Source organism: Neofelis nebulosa, chromosome 1 (genome assembly GCF_028018385.1).
Source record: "Neofelis nebulosa isolate mNeoNeb1 chromosome 1, mNeoNeb1.pri, whole genome shotgun sequence".
Classification (NCBI taxonomy): domain Eukaryota; kingdom Metazoa; phylum Chordata; class Mammalia; order Carnivora; family Felidae; genus Neofelis; species Neofelis nebulosa.
In genome coordinates this window covers 233,582,340-233,597,748 of record NC_080782.1, presented here as the reverse complement: position 1 = coordinate 233,597,748, position 15,409 = coordinate 233,582,340, and the positions used below count along the sequence as shown (strand labels likewise).

The 15,409-nt window shown below is 39.6% G+C and overlaps 1 protein-coding gene across 3 annotated transcripts in view; it reads left to right on the top strand.

Annotated features, from left to right (window-relative positions):
- Positions 1 to 15,409, top strand: part of B3GLCT (beta 3-glucosyltransferase) — a 108,009-nt gene that overhangs the window by 73,010 nt on the left and 19,590 nt on the right. For all 3 annotated transcript variants that reach the window (XM_058688178.1, XM_058688196.1, XM_058688189.1), the window contains one exon: positions 13,988 to 14,107. In XM_058688178.1, the coding sequence (XP_058544161.1) occupies positions 13,988 to 14,107 (120 nt within the window). The remainder of the gene's footprint in view (positions 1 to 13,987; positions 14,108 to 15,409) is intronic.

Sequence of the window (15,409 nt, the reverse complement as noted above, 5' to 3'; positions counted from 1 at the left end):
GGGCTGAAGGCAAAAGCAGCTCAGCCACAACAATACGGTGCATACAACACACAGAAGAGACAGCCCTGAAGTTCAAGGTTCTGCTGAATAGGGGCACTGCACTACAGGGTGCCACAGGACCTAGTCTTCATAAGGCAACTACTTTCAAGATCAGGAGATATAACTGTATTTCCTAGTACACAGAGATCGACACAGAGAGTTAGACAAAATGACACAGGAATATCTCCCAAACCAAAGAACAAAATCCTAGCAAGAGAGCTAAATAAAATGGAGATAAGTAATATGCCTAGAGAATTTAAAGTAATGGCCATAAATATATCCACCGGACTAGAGAAAAGAATGGTGGAACCCACCAAGACCCTCCACAGAAAGAAATCAAAGAACCAGAGATGAAGAATTCAATAACAAAGTGACAATACACTAAATGGAATAGTAGACTAGAGGAAGCAGAAGAATGGATCAGCAACCTGGAGGACAGAGTAACGGAAACCAACAAGTTGAACAGGAGAGAGGAAAAAAAAAAATGAATGAAGGTAGCTCAGTGACACCATCAAGTGTAATATTCACATTATAGGGATCCCAGAGGGAGAAGAGAGTAAAGAGGGCAGAAAATTTATTTGAAGAAAGAATAGCTGAACACTTCCGTAATCTAGGAAACAAATCCAGAGGTACAGAGAGCCCCCCCCCCCCCAAAGTCAGCCCAAGGAGGTCCACACCAAGACACGTAGAAACTAAAATGGCAAAAAAGAGAATTTAAAGAGCAAGAGAAAAGAGTGACTATATCATGCCACTCCCTTCTGGCCTGCAAAGTGTTACAAGAAAACAACAACAACAAACCTTCAGCCAAGAATACTCTATCCAGCATGGCTATCTTTCAGAATAGAAGGACAGATAAAGAGTTTCCTAGACAAAAGTTAAATGAATTCATCACCATTAAACCAGCCCTATAAGAAATGTTAAAGGGGATTCTGAGTAGGAAGCAAAGACCATAAGCAGGAGTAAGAAAAGTAGGAAACACAAAAGTAGTAAAATAAAGTGTGTATATTAAAAAGAAAAAGTCAAGAGATTAACAACAACAACAAAAATGGATATTAAGTATTATACTATAGGCCTGAAATTGGGGAGGGGGGGAGTAAAGATTTAGTGCTTCTAGAATGTGTTCAAACTTAAGTGACCCTCAATATAGACTGTTATATGCATAAAATGTTATACATAAACCTAATCAAATAAATTAGTAATGGATATGCAACAAATAAAAGGAATCCAGGTGTATCACTAAAGAAAGCTAGCAAAATGATAGAAGAGTACAAGAAAAGAAAGGAACAGAGAAGAACTACAAAAACAACTATAAAACAAAATGGCAGGAAGTATATATCAATAATTACTTTGAATGTAAATGGACTAAATGCTCCGATCAAAAGACACAGGGTGACAGAATGGATAAAAAAAACAACACCCACTGATCTGCTGCCTACAGGAGACTCGTTTCAGACCTAAAGATACATGCAGATTCATAGGGAAGGGCTGGAAAAGCATTTATCATGAAAATGGAAGTGAAAAGAAAGCCATGGTAGCAATATTTATGTCAGAAAAAAAGACTTTGAAACAAGGACTGTAACAAGAGACCAAGAAGGATACTACATGATCATAAAGGGAACAATCCAACAAGAAGATGTGACAGTTGTCAATAGTTATGCATCTAACATGGGAGCACTCAAATATATAAAACACCTAGTAACAAAGGAAGTAATTGATAGCAATACAATGATAATAAGGACTTAAACACCCCACTTACATCGGTGGGTAGACCATCCCAACAGAAAGTCAGTAAGTAATCAGTGGCTTTGAATGACACATGGACCAGATGGATCTAACTGATATATTTACAACATACTATCCTAAACCAGTGGAATATGCATTCTCCCAGTGCAAATGGAACATTCTCCAGGATAGCTCACATGTTAGGCCAGAAAATAAGCCTCAACAAGTTCACAAAGATTCTGATCATATTCATCTTTTCCAACCATAACACTATGAAACTAGAAATCAACCACAAGAAAACAAAATCTGGAAAGAACACAAATACATGGAGGTCAAATAACATGCTACTAAACAATAAACAGGTTAACAACAACAACAAAAAAAGTAAAAATATACATGGAGACCATTGAAAACGAAAATGGTTGGGGTACCTGGGTGGCTTGGTTGGTTAAGCATCCGACTTTGGCTCAGGTCATGATCTCACAGTCCATGAGTTCAAGCCCTGTGTCAGGCTCTGTGCTGACAGCTCAGAGCCTGGAGCCTGCTTCGGATTCTGTCTCTCTCTCTTTTTCTCTGTCCCTCCCCCGCTCGTTCTCTCTCTCTCTCTCTCTCTCTCTCTCTCTCTCTCTCTCTCTCTCTCTCTCTCTCTCTCTCAAAAATAAACAAGCATTTAAAAAAAGAAAATCGTGGTCCAAAATCTTTGGGATGCATACAAAAGCTGTTCTAAGAGGGAAATTTATAGCTATATTGGCCTAACTCAAGAAGAAGAATCTCAAACAATCTAACCTTATAGCTAAAGGGGCAAGAAAAAGCAAAATTAAACCCCAAATTGGTAGAAGGAAATAATAAAAATTAGATCAGAAATTAACAAAATAGAAACTAAAAACATAGAGTAGATTATCAATGAAACCCAGGAGATGGTTCTTTGAAAAGAATAAAATTGATAAACCTTTAGCCAGACACATGGAAACAAACAAAAAATCAGACTCAAAATCAAAAATGAAAGAGAAATAACAGACTATAGAAATACAAAGTATTATAAGAGACTATTACGAAAAACCATATGCCATGCTGAACAACCTAGAAGAAATAAATTCCTAGAAACATACAACCTCCCAGAACTGAATTGGAAAGAAATCGAAAATTTGAACAAAGTGATTACCGGCAAGGAAATTGAATCCCAACAAACAAAAGTCCAGACCCAAATGTTGAATTCTACCAAACATTTAAAGAAAAGTTAACACCTATTCTTCTCAAACTATTCCAAAAAATAGAAGAGGAAGAAAAGCTTCCAAATTCATTCTATGAGGCCAGCATTACCCTGATACCAAAACAGATAAACATGCTAGAAAAAAGGAGAACTACAAGCCAATATCCTGATGAACATAGATGCAAAAATCGTCAATAAAATATTAGCAGACTGAATCCAACAATACATTAAAATCATTCACCACGATCAAGTGGGATTTATTCCCAGGATGCAAGAGTGGTTTGTATTTGCAAATCGGTAGGATATATCACATTAAGGGAAAGGATAAAAACCATATGATCATTTCAATAGATGCAGAAAAACCATTTGACAAAGTACAACATCCACTCACGATAAAAACCCTCAACAACATAGGTTTAGAGGGACCATATCTCAACATAATAAAGGCCATATATGAATAATCCACAACATCATACTCAATGATCCAAAACAGCTTTTCCTATAGGATCAGAAATAAGACAAGGATGTCCACTCTTGCCACTTTTATTTAACATAGTACTGGAAGTTCTAACCACAGAAATCAGACAAGAAATAAAAGGCATTCGTATTGGTGAGGAAGAAGTAGAACTTCCACTATATGCAGAGGACATAATGCCCTATATAGAAAACCCTAAGACTCCCAAGAAAAAACTACTAGAACTGATAAATGAATTCAGTGAGATCACAGGTTACAAAAATCAATGTACAGAAATCAGTTGCATTTCTAGACATTAATGATGAAGTAGAAATTAATGCCATTTATAATTGCACCAAAAAAAACAAAAAACAAACACCTTGGAATGAACTTAACCAAAGAGGTGAAAGACCTGAACTCTGAAAACCATAAACCACTGATGAAAGAAATTGAGGACACAAACAAATAGAAAGATATTACATGCTCAGGGATTAGGGGAACAAATATTATTTAAAGGTCCATACTACTCAAAGCAATTTATAGATTCAGTGCAATCCCTATCAAACTACCAACAGCAGTTTCACAGAACTAGAACAAATAATCCTAAAATGTGTATGGAACCACAAAATACCCCTAACAGCCAAAGCAATCCTAAGAGGAAACTAGAGATATCACAATCCCAGATTAAGATAGACTGCAAAGCCATAACAATTAAAACCTGTAAGGTACTGGCACAAAAATAGACACAAAGATCAATAGATGAGAGAGCCCAGAAAGAAACCCACAATTATATGGTCCATTAATCTACAACAAAGGCAAGAATATGCAATGGGAAAAAGTCTCTTCAAAAAACGATGCTAGGAAAACTGGACAGCTAAAATAATGCTAATAATGAAATAATGCAAAAATAATGAAGCTGAACCACTGTCTTACACCATACACAAAAATAAACTCTAAATTAAAGGCCTAAATGTAAGACCTGAAACCATAAAAATCCTAGAAGAGAGCATAGGTAGTAACTTTTATGACATTGGCTATTGCAACATTTTTCTAGATAGGTCTCCTGAGGCAAGGGAGACGAAAGCAAACATAAACTATTGGCGAATTTATATCAAAATTAAAAGCTTCTGCCCAGCAAAGGAACGATCAACAAAATGAAAAGACAACCTACTGAATGGGGGAAGGTATGTGCAAATGACGTATCTAAAAAGGCGTAGTATCCAAAATATATAGAGAAGTTTTACAACTTAAAACCAAAACCACAAATAATCCAGTTAAAAACTGGGCAGAAGACATGAACAGACATTTCTCCAAAGAAGACAGATGGCCAGCAGACACGTTGAAAAGGTGTTCAATGTCACTAATCAGAGACATGCAAATCAAAACCACAGTGAGTTATTACCTTTTATGTGTCAGAATGGCTAGAATCCAACATACAAGAAGCAACAAGTATTGGTGATGATTTAGAAAAAAAGGAACAATCATACACTGTTGGTGGGAGTGCAAACTGGTGCAGCTTTTGTGGGTAACACAGTGGAGGTTCCTTAAAAAATTAAAAATAGAATTGCTATATGATCGAGTAATTCCACTACTGGGTTTTTTTACCCAAAGAATATGAAAACATTATTTCAAATACATATGTGCACTCCTGTGTTTCTTGAAAGTATTTACAAGAGCCCAAATATGAAAGCAACCTCAGTATCCATTGTGTCCATTGATAAATGAATGGATAAAGAGGTAGTGTGTACACACACACACATAGACACACACACACACACACACACACACACACACAGGAATATTAACCATAAAAAAGAATGAAATCTTGCCATGTGCAATAACATGCATGGATCTAAAGGGTAAAATGCTAAGTGAAATAAGTCAGAGAATGACAAATACCATATACTTTCACTCCTGTGTGGAATTTAAGAAACAGAATGAACAAAGAAAAATAGACAAAACCCCCAGACTCTTAAATCTAGAATATAAACTGGTGGTTTGGGTAGAACTAAACTGGTGGGATTGGGAAGGGGAATGGATGAAACAGATGATAAGCACTGAGTAATGTATAGGATTGTTCCATCACTATATCGTATGCCTAAAACTAATAGGACACTGTACATTAATTATACTGGGGTTAAAAAAATAGCAATGGAAAAAGTAACTGTCCGGTGGAGAAGTGAGATAACAACTTGACTGGAATATCACCAGTGAAGAACAGAAGGGCCAGACACAGTGTCAGACATACATAATACTGTGACTGGGAACATATATGCTAGACTTTGTCATGAGGGAACACCAGACAAACCCAATATGAGGATCATTCTGTTAAAAATAGGGGAGGTGCATTTATTATTAAAAATACCAGTGTCATGAAAGACAAAGAGAAGCTGAATAACTATTATAGATGAAGGGGGAATAAAGGGATATGATAAATGCAATAAGGGATCCTGGGGTTCATCCTGTACTGGAGGGAAAATGTGCCACAATGAACATCGGGTCAAGTGGATAACCTTGGAATATGGGTGGTAGCTTAGATGAAAGCATTTGTTTTCAGGTTTGGAATTCTAATTAAGGCAGCTGTGAACCTTTGTGTACATATCTTTGTATAGATACCTGTTTATTTATCTTGGCTAAATACCTATGAGTGGAATGCCTGGGACATATAGTAGCTATATGTTTTAACTTTTTAAGAAATTTACTGAATGAATGTTAAAGTTTTTGAACTCTTAATTTTTCCCATTTTAAGGAAATACACAATGATGTATTTCATGTTCTTAGGGGGAAAGGGACATAATGTATGAGGTTTACTCCCAAATACTTTAGAAAAGAGAACATCTATCTATATATACACACACACGTACACACATAATGCACATGTATACATACATGCATACATGTATATATACACAGATGAATATCTGTCTACAAAGATTGAGAGAGAACGATAAAGCAAATGGGGTAGAGCTAACCACTGGCTAATTTAGGTAAAGGATATATAAAAGAGTTCTTTCCACTGTACTATCCTTGGAATTCTTCTGTAATCTTGAAGTTTTTCCAAATAAAATGTTAAAAAATAAAAGCCATCATAGGTTAGAGTGGAATATTATCTGGATTCCAAAAAATCGGATAGCAGCTGACAAAATGAAGCATAAAAATCATATGATCATCTCAACAGATGTGTGAAAAGCACTTGACAAGATTCAACATCCATTTAGGATAAAAACTCTCAACAAAAGTGGTGTGTTCCCACTAAACCAAACATAATAAAGTCCGTATGTGAAAAACCTAGAGCCAAGATCATCCTCAGTGATGAAAAAACAGAACTTTTCCCCTATGATTGGAAAAAAGATGGGGTGTCTGGGTGGCTCAGTCAGCTAAGCATTTGACTCTTGATCTCAGGTCATGAGTTCAAACTCTGCATTGGGTTCCACACTGGGCGTGGAGTCTACTCAAAAAAAAATGAGGCCTTCTCTCACCACTATATTCAACATAGTACTAGAAGTCCTAGCCGTGGTAGTCTAACAAGAAATAAGAGGCATTCATACTGGTAAAGAAGAAGCTTAACTGTCACTATTTGTAGATGACATGATACTCTACTTGAAAATCTTAAAGATTCCACCAAAAAACTACTAGAGGTAATAAATGAATTCACTAAAGTTGCAAGATTCAAAATTTATGCCCAGAAATCGGTAGTGTTTCTATACACTAACAATGAAGTCACAGAAATTAAGAACATAGCGTTTACAATTGTACGAAAAAAAATAAAACACCTACAAATAAACTTAACCAAAGAGGTGAAAAAAGACAACCTACTTAATGGGAGGAGAAGATATTTGGAAATGATATCGAATAAGGGGTTAATATCCAAAATATATAAAGAACTTCTACAACTCAACACCAAAAAAAAAAAAAAAAAAAAAAATCCAGTTAAAAAATGGGCAGAGGAGGAGTGCCTGGGTGGCTCAGTTGGTTGAGCATCTGACTTCGGCTCAGGTCATGATCTCACAGCTCGTGAGTTCAAGCCCCGTGTTGGGCTCTGTGCTGACAGCTCAGAGCCTGGAGCCTGCTTTGGATTCTGTCTCCAGCTCTCTCTGTCCCTCCCTTACTTGCGCTCTCTCTCTCTCTCTCTCTCTCTCTCTCTCTCAAATATAAATAAAAACATTAAAAAATTTAAAAAATAAAAAATAAAAAATGGGCAGAGGACCTGAATAGATATTTCTCCAAAGACGACCTGCAGGTGGCCAACAGACATATGAAAAGATGCTCAATATCAATAATTTTGAAGGCACTTCAAATAAAAACCACAATGAGATATCATTGCACAACTGTCAGAATGGCTAAAATCAAACAAGAAACAAGTGTTGACAAAGATGTAGAGAAAAAGGAACCCTTTTGCCCTGCTGGTGCAAATGCAAACTGGTGCAGCCACTGTGGAAAACAGTGTGGAGGTTCCTTACAAAGTTAAAAATAGTAATACCATATGATCTGATAATTCTGTTATTGGGTATTTATGCGGGGAAAAGGAGAACACTAATTTGAAAAGATATATGCACCCCTATGTTTATTACAGTATTATTTACAAAAGCCCAGACATGGAAGCAACCCAAGTGTCCATCGATAGGTAAATGGATAAACATGTGGTGTATATATCTATAGTGGAATATTACTCAGCCATAAAAAAAGATCTGTCTTGCAATTTGGACAACATGGGTGGACCTAGAGGGTATGAAGTGAAATAAGGTATTCGTCTTTCTCAGGCTGACTTATGATTCCACTAATAAGCATAATGCAAAAAAATAAAAAGTAGAATCAGAACTATAAATACAGAGAACTGATGGTTGCCAGAGAGGGGCGCTGGGCAAAATGTGTGAAGGGTAGGGGAGATATAGACCTCCAGTTATGGAATGAGTCAGTCATGGGAATGAAAAACAGAGCATGAGGAATACAGTAAATGTAACAGCAATGTAATGAGACAGATGGTAGCTGTACTTGGGGTGAGCATAACATAATGTATAAACGTGTCAAATCACTAAGTTGTACACCTGAAACTTTGGTAGTATTGTGTGTCCAGTATATGCAGAATCAGTATTATGCTGTTAAAGTCTGTATGCAGCCACTGTGTTCATATAAATTTGATAGCACGTAATCTAAAGTGTTGCTGTACTATTTTTCTTCATTTCTGTGCCTCAGAATTGCCTGAAATGGTAACAGATTGTGAATAAAGTTCCTTTCCTGGATTAATAGCCAATCCATTTGGATAGAATTAGATATCTGTCTGTTTTAGCCACATTTACAGTTTTTAGCAAAATAAAGTATATGAGGGTTGTCAGACTCCCGTTTATGACTCCTCAGCTTTAAAATGATATTGTGAGTAGGGAAAGGTGTTGAGGTAATAAGAAACCCAGATGAGATGTTAAATCCCAGTTATTTTAACCAAAGAAATTACAAGTTGTGGACTGAATTGGTATTTTTATAATATGCAGGAGAAAGAGAAATACGTTTCTTCTTAGGTCAAGGAGTAGATATAAATTTTCCCTAGAGGTCTTTGAAGTTTTGTTTGTTTTTTGTTGGTGTTTTGTTTTTTTTTTAAACACAAACTTTTACTAGCCAAAGGCCACAGTTTCCTTAGAGAGCTATAAGAATAAATTCTCTATAACCAAATGGCGTCTTACTAGGTATCTGCATATTTGCTTACCTTTCTCCGCAGAGTTATTAGCTGATTTCCTAAGGATGGATTCCAAACTGGGTGCCCAGAATGTTTACCTTGTGTGCCCAAAACAGGATAGTTTTAAGGATAACGTTTTCTGGCCACTCAGAAACTGTCAGTATCGTCAGAGGCCTTGACCTGCAGACACATATAAACATGATCAGCAAACTGGTCAACTCTTAACACCACATTTTAAGGCAATTTTTTCATACATTAAATTGGTTTTCTTCGCTTTCAGCTTTAGGTTTATTGGCTGGGGTATTTATGTAAGATGCACGAGTGTGGATTGAAGCGATGTCCTTCTTTCCACTTTGTGCATCTCCACTTGGGTTTAAGACCCCACCTGTCCCCCAAAAGAAGAAAAGTGAAATCCTAGAACACTAGTGTTCTAGATGTTAATACTTCTTTGTAAGAATTTATGATTAATAACGTAGAGAAGTCCTTGATATCCTATCTCCCTCTTGGAGATACACGATGCTCATCAGGCTTGAGAAACATTGGAATTTATTTAGCTAATTAAAAAAGTTTAATCCAAAACTGATCACGGAACATCTTTTTTGGGGGGAACACTGATTAATATCACGAGAGAACCTAGGATTTGGTGGTGTGTGACCCAGCAAGCTCTAGTTTAGAACAAATAGTGGAAGGACTTTAGAAGGCATTTGTAAGCAGTACAAGTTCTTAAAACATGGAAAAACTAGCCCTTCTTAATATTAGCCTTTGTCTCACCTTTGAAAGGTTACTTCTAGATTTTATTTTCCTATGAAATCTTTTTCTTCACCCTCATGGCAGCTATAGCTACAGGCATTTCTCTGACCAGCTCCTGAATATTCTCACTGCCCTTTTAAAGCTATCTTGTAGACATAGGACAAAGAAATATAGGTGCCAGAAGGTATACATAAGTAAACGTATAAAGACAACTTATGTGGCCTTACTCGGGGGAAACAGATGCGTGGTTGTGCACCGTAATTGAAAGGTTTCCTGGAACGTCTAACAAAATCCATTTGCCCACCTGCCAGCCACGCGCCTGACATGGACCTCATCTGTATCTCAAAAATTCTGTTTGGGGGCCATTAAAATTTCAAAAGTACTAAGTGTTAGAAAGGGGCGGAGGTTTATAATGTATCCTCCAAACCAGGAAGGTACATTAATACCGAAACATGAAGCAAAGCTGTTCTATACCGTTCGCAGTGTTTTCTTCAGGGTAACTTACCGACAGGCAGTCGGGTGGGCTAACGGACAGAAGATCCGGGCGGTAATATGCTCCTAATCTCCGCCCCTATTCCCAGCCTTTGTCTGGACCTTCCCCCAGCTCTTATGGAGTGAGGGGGGGGGAGTGGTGGGGAGGTCATGGGTAGTTATCTTAAGTGGCACCATCTGTGCACCCGATAGCCGCCAGTTATCCAAAGTGGTGCCACCTGTGCAAGATGGCGTCCCACAGATGGAGTCAATGTTGTTAGCACTCCCACATTCCACCTCTGGCATCTTTTTAGCCCGTGCCACCTTTGCCCGCCATTCTTTCACAATGTCCTTAGAGCCAGATGTCAGGAAGGGACTTGTACCCCCCCTGCCACAGCAGCAGTATAAATAGCAATGTGCGTTGAACCAGTACCACCCCTGGTTTTTCACCATTCCTCATTTTTTTTTTTTTTAATGTGTATTTAAGAGAGAGAGAGAGAGAGTGCACATGCAAGGGGTGGGGGGGGGGGCAGAGAGAGACAGAAAGACTCCTAAGCAGGCTCTATGCTGTCAGCGCAGAGCCTGACTCAGGGCTCCATCCCGTGAACCGTGAGATCATGGCCTGAGCCAAAGTCAAGAGTCAGATGCTTAACCCACTGGGCCACCCAGGCGCCCTGAACCATTCCTCATTCTTGAGGGGTAGGGGTAACGACCCCTCTAGCTGCTTCCTGCTGGAAAAGGGTATAGAGCAAGATTTCACGAATTAAGTTGCCATTGCATCCCACTGCAGATATTCCCGAGAGCTCAGCTGAGCTCCCATCCTTTGTAACCACTGTTTTGGAAGTCTTGTATATACTCTTAGCATCTCATTCTACATTTTATAACAAGGTCAGTTAGGTCCATTCAGTTAAACAGTGGTCTCTTTTCAGGAGGTGGTCCTGCCAATGTGATTTCAAAGTCAGGTTTGTAGAGTGCAAGCAGTCAGGTAGTAAGTGAGCCACATATGCACGGAAGCCAGAAGAATTCGGGATCTAGCCCCTGGTTTTATAGGTAAACAATAAACATTCAACCAGAAATAGAATCTAACACCCATAAAAGTGTGTTACTGAGATATTTTTTTCTAAAATCACCCTCATTTCTATCAAAGGTAGTCAAATTAAGACTAAGTTGTTTGTAAAACAAGTCCACTTTTAACAAACTTGGCCTAAATATTTACATGTGTGCAACAAGAATGGTGATGGGCCATTTGGGTTCTTTTAAGTCTGCTTTTCTGGAACTTCTCATAGGGAATTTCAGTTTGAGCCTTTTACAGCCTTTGGAGGCCAGAAGCCAAGTCAAATACTTGCCATCAGACCCACCTGCAATACCTTTAATTTGAATTAATTCCTCTCTTCTTGAGGTCCCCAAGTGACCTTCCTGACTTGCACGGTAGGGCTCTCAGGAACCTGTAAGCAAGGTAGCAGGCCATTTTTTTTCCAAGGAATTTCCTTGGCTCTATAAAGTCAACCTTAGTTCCTTACGGCTGTTTGGCCATATTTGAGTCTATACGTGTCTCTTTCAAATGTGACATTCCAGTCAAAGCCTTGATAATCAAGGTTTCCAATGGTGTCCTGTTATAAGAACATATTGTTATTGAACTTATGCAAATAACTGTAATTGATTTGCCATTTTATTGTTACCACAAGCCCCAGCCAAACCCTTCTGGATGTGCACTTACATCCAATTCACCACTAACACCTGGCATTAATACCCCCGAGGCCTACTTATTTTACTACCATTTTTGCCTTTATTTCCCCCCCCCCCCAATTTTGAGGCATTTCCATAGATAAATGTGCATTTAGCCAGTGAATATTAGAGCTAGCACAGTCTGATGGTTAGTGAAAGACAAATAAATAGTTAATAATGGGGCCTCCAGTTGTCCACTCTTGCATGCACTAGAGGGAAACGCTGGCCTAACCCTTAGTTTCTAGGAATAGTCTGTGTCCACCCCGAAATTTTTCCATTAGCAGAGGGGCACTGGGCAACACACCCAGCTTTTTTAGCCTGCCTTCAAGGAAGTAAACTGCTTTCCATCAGGCGATGCCTTCTGGAGGCTCGGCAAGACCAACTTGGGTTGTTTGTCTATATTTTCTCTCGGGGTCCCAGATAATATTCGGTATTGCTACCATTGTTTACAAATCTTGATAGGCCCCCTTTCTGCCATTTTCTCATCAGTGGGATCGTTTTTCCCTCTTTTTTAATCTATTTCCCTCATAAGGGATTCTCTGAATTTCACTTAAGTCTGCCACCATAGTAGCTACTGTAGCAATGGGCCATTTAGCCACAGGGGCAAGAACAACCTCTGAAGTCCCATACCATGCTCCCGGGGCTGAGATACGGTCATTCAAACAAGAGGAAAGTCATTCTTCATTTGGGTCACCAAAATGCTGGGTGTAAATAGCACACTTCATCCCTAGTTCTTCCACAGAGGTCTGCTGCAACAGAAGGGAGGGAACAGCCTCCTTGTTAGGCCAGGTTTTCTTAATGCTAGCATTTATCCAATCAGTCAGATTAGCAAAGTGCCTGCAGTTCTCGACCATGCCTGCCGTATATAATCTTTCATCACCAGGCAGGTTCAGCAGTGGCTGAGGCCACGTTTTCATCTCGAATCCATTCAGCATAATACCATCTCCTCCACAGTCCTAAGACCCAAGCTGCCACCCCTTCTTGGCCCTTTTGCTTCACCACCATTTCAGACTCGTGTCGGTTAGGGCGTTTCTGTACTCACACGCTGGTCTGAAACGCTCACGAGACCTGGCCGAATCTCCTGGCTAGCAAGCTTGGGATTTCCCCCAAGGGACCACAGGCTTTCCCTGCGTGGACTGTGGGCTTCTCCTGGCATCGCCCCCTTTACCCCTCCCTGGCTTGTTTCATTTTCAGTCTCCTGTCCGCTACGCCAAGTGTTAGAAGCTGGAGGAGGGTCAGTAATGGATCCTCCAGTCTGAGAAGGCACTTTAATGCTGAAAAAGGAAGCAAGCCACTCCAAGCTGTTTACGGTTTTATTCAGGGAAACTTACTGATGGTCAGTCTATCGGCCAGGACGGTAATATGCAGCTATTCTCTGCCACTCCAGGTTTTATGGAGCTAGGGGCATGGGGGTGCCCTCACAGGGTAGCTATCTAAAGTGGCACCACCTGGGCAGAGGCTCTCTGCTATTATCTAAAGTGGCGCATTCAGTGCGCCAGAGGCGAGGACAAGATGGAGGGCCAAGATGGAGTCAGTGTTGTCAGCGCTCCTACGCCAAGTACATCTGAAGAGATGTGACAGTTCACGCTCACTGGGAAACAGGACTGGTAGACGTGAGCTAAACAGTACACTGGCCACCTCAACTTCGTTAACCTGCCACCCTACCCACCCAGTGAAGGCAGCCATGTTCTGGCAGGGGCTTATTAAAACCGGGGAGTAAGCCCCTTGTTTTTTAGTTTCTCTTCTGTTTCCAGGGATCTACAGTGTCCATTTTCTTCTTCTTCTTTTTAAGTGAATTTCTTCCGTAAATCACTTGAATTTCATCTCTAAGCGATTTCCGTACAGTAGTATATAACGTGACCGGTGGGATGTGAGAATCGTCAACTTTTTACCGTGGAAACCCATTTGAGTTAAGTAATTATTGCTTATGTTCTCTTTGGAATCTTAGCATCTCCAGGCTCCAGCACTTGCTTAGCTGTTACGACTCCAGCGAACCACTGTTTCTGGGAGAGCGTTACGGCTACGGCCTGGGCACTGGAGGCTACAGCTACGTCACGGGAGGAGGAGGGTAACTATGAACAGAGCTTTCTGCAAATACTCTCAGCACTTACTTCTGTTTCTGTGATCCAGGGCTGGGCGTGTGGCAGCGGGACCAATCCTGATACATAAGTGCTCTGTAAATGGTAGCTGTGACTGTAATAAGAAAGTAAACATGAAATTTTCTAAATATGAAAACGGCTCACCACAAAGAATATTTTACCCCTTGGAGAAATATAAATGGATGTTGAGGGACTTGGTAGAAATTTCCCTAGAGGAATGATTGCCTCTAGGTAGACAATTAGCTTTGCTTGTTTTAATGAGAAAGAAATTTGGATATAGATTTTATTCCAGAAAACAAGTCACTAGACTTTTAAGTGATCTATTGCTAATAAATCACATTTAGGAAAAGAGTAGTACAGAAATAAGTCACCAGACTTTTAAATTATCTATTGCTAATAAATCACATTTAGGAAAAGAGTAGTATAGAATATCACTTAAGCAGTTAAGTGATATTTGTGTCGGATTTATAGATTTTAAATGACAGTGAAAAGTTAACGTTTTTCATGTTTATTTATTTTTTGAGAGACAGCAAGCCGGGGAGGGACAGGGACAGGGAGAGAGAAATCCCAAGGCACTGACGTAGGGCTTGAATTCACAAACTGTGATGTCATGACCTGAGCCGAAACCAAGAGTCGGATGCTCAACTGACTGAGCCACCCAGGTGCCCCCAAAGTCAGTGTTTTTATTTTTTTTCAATTTTTTTAATGTTTATTTTTGAGACAGAGAGAGACAGAGCATGAACGGGGGAGGGGCAGAGAGAGAGGGAGACACAGAATCGGAAGCAGGCTCCAGGCTCTAAGCCATCAGCCCAGAGCTCGACGCGAGGCTCGAACTCACGGACTGCGAGATCGTGACCTGAGCTGAAGTCAGACGCTTAACCGACTGAGCCACCCAGGCGCCCCCAAAGTCAGTGTTTTTAAATGAATCATCTGCCTATGCCGGATCTCTTATAGGGGACGATTCTGATTTGATTTATATGGCTACGTCCCTTGAGCAGTTAGTCTATTATTTCCACAGTTTTTGCTATTGATTGATTTCGGGAGAATCTGAACTCGTTGTGAAATACAGTGATTTAAATTCATTCAACAGGTATTTGTTGAATGTCCACAATGTGCTTGGCAACATTCTTGGCACTGGTTTATAAAGCTCTGAGAGTCATGAGCATAAGGGGCGGCAGCTTGGGTATTAGGACTGTGCAATACTGGAGGAAATGGTATTATGTTGAATGGATTCAAGATGGAAAAAATGGCCCCAGCCACTGCTCAACCCG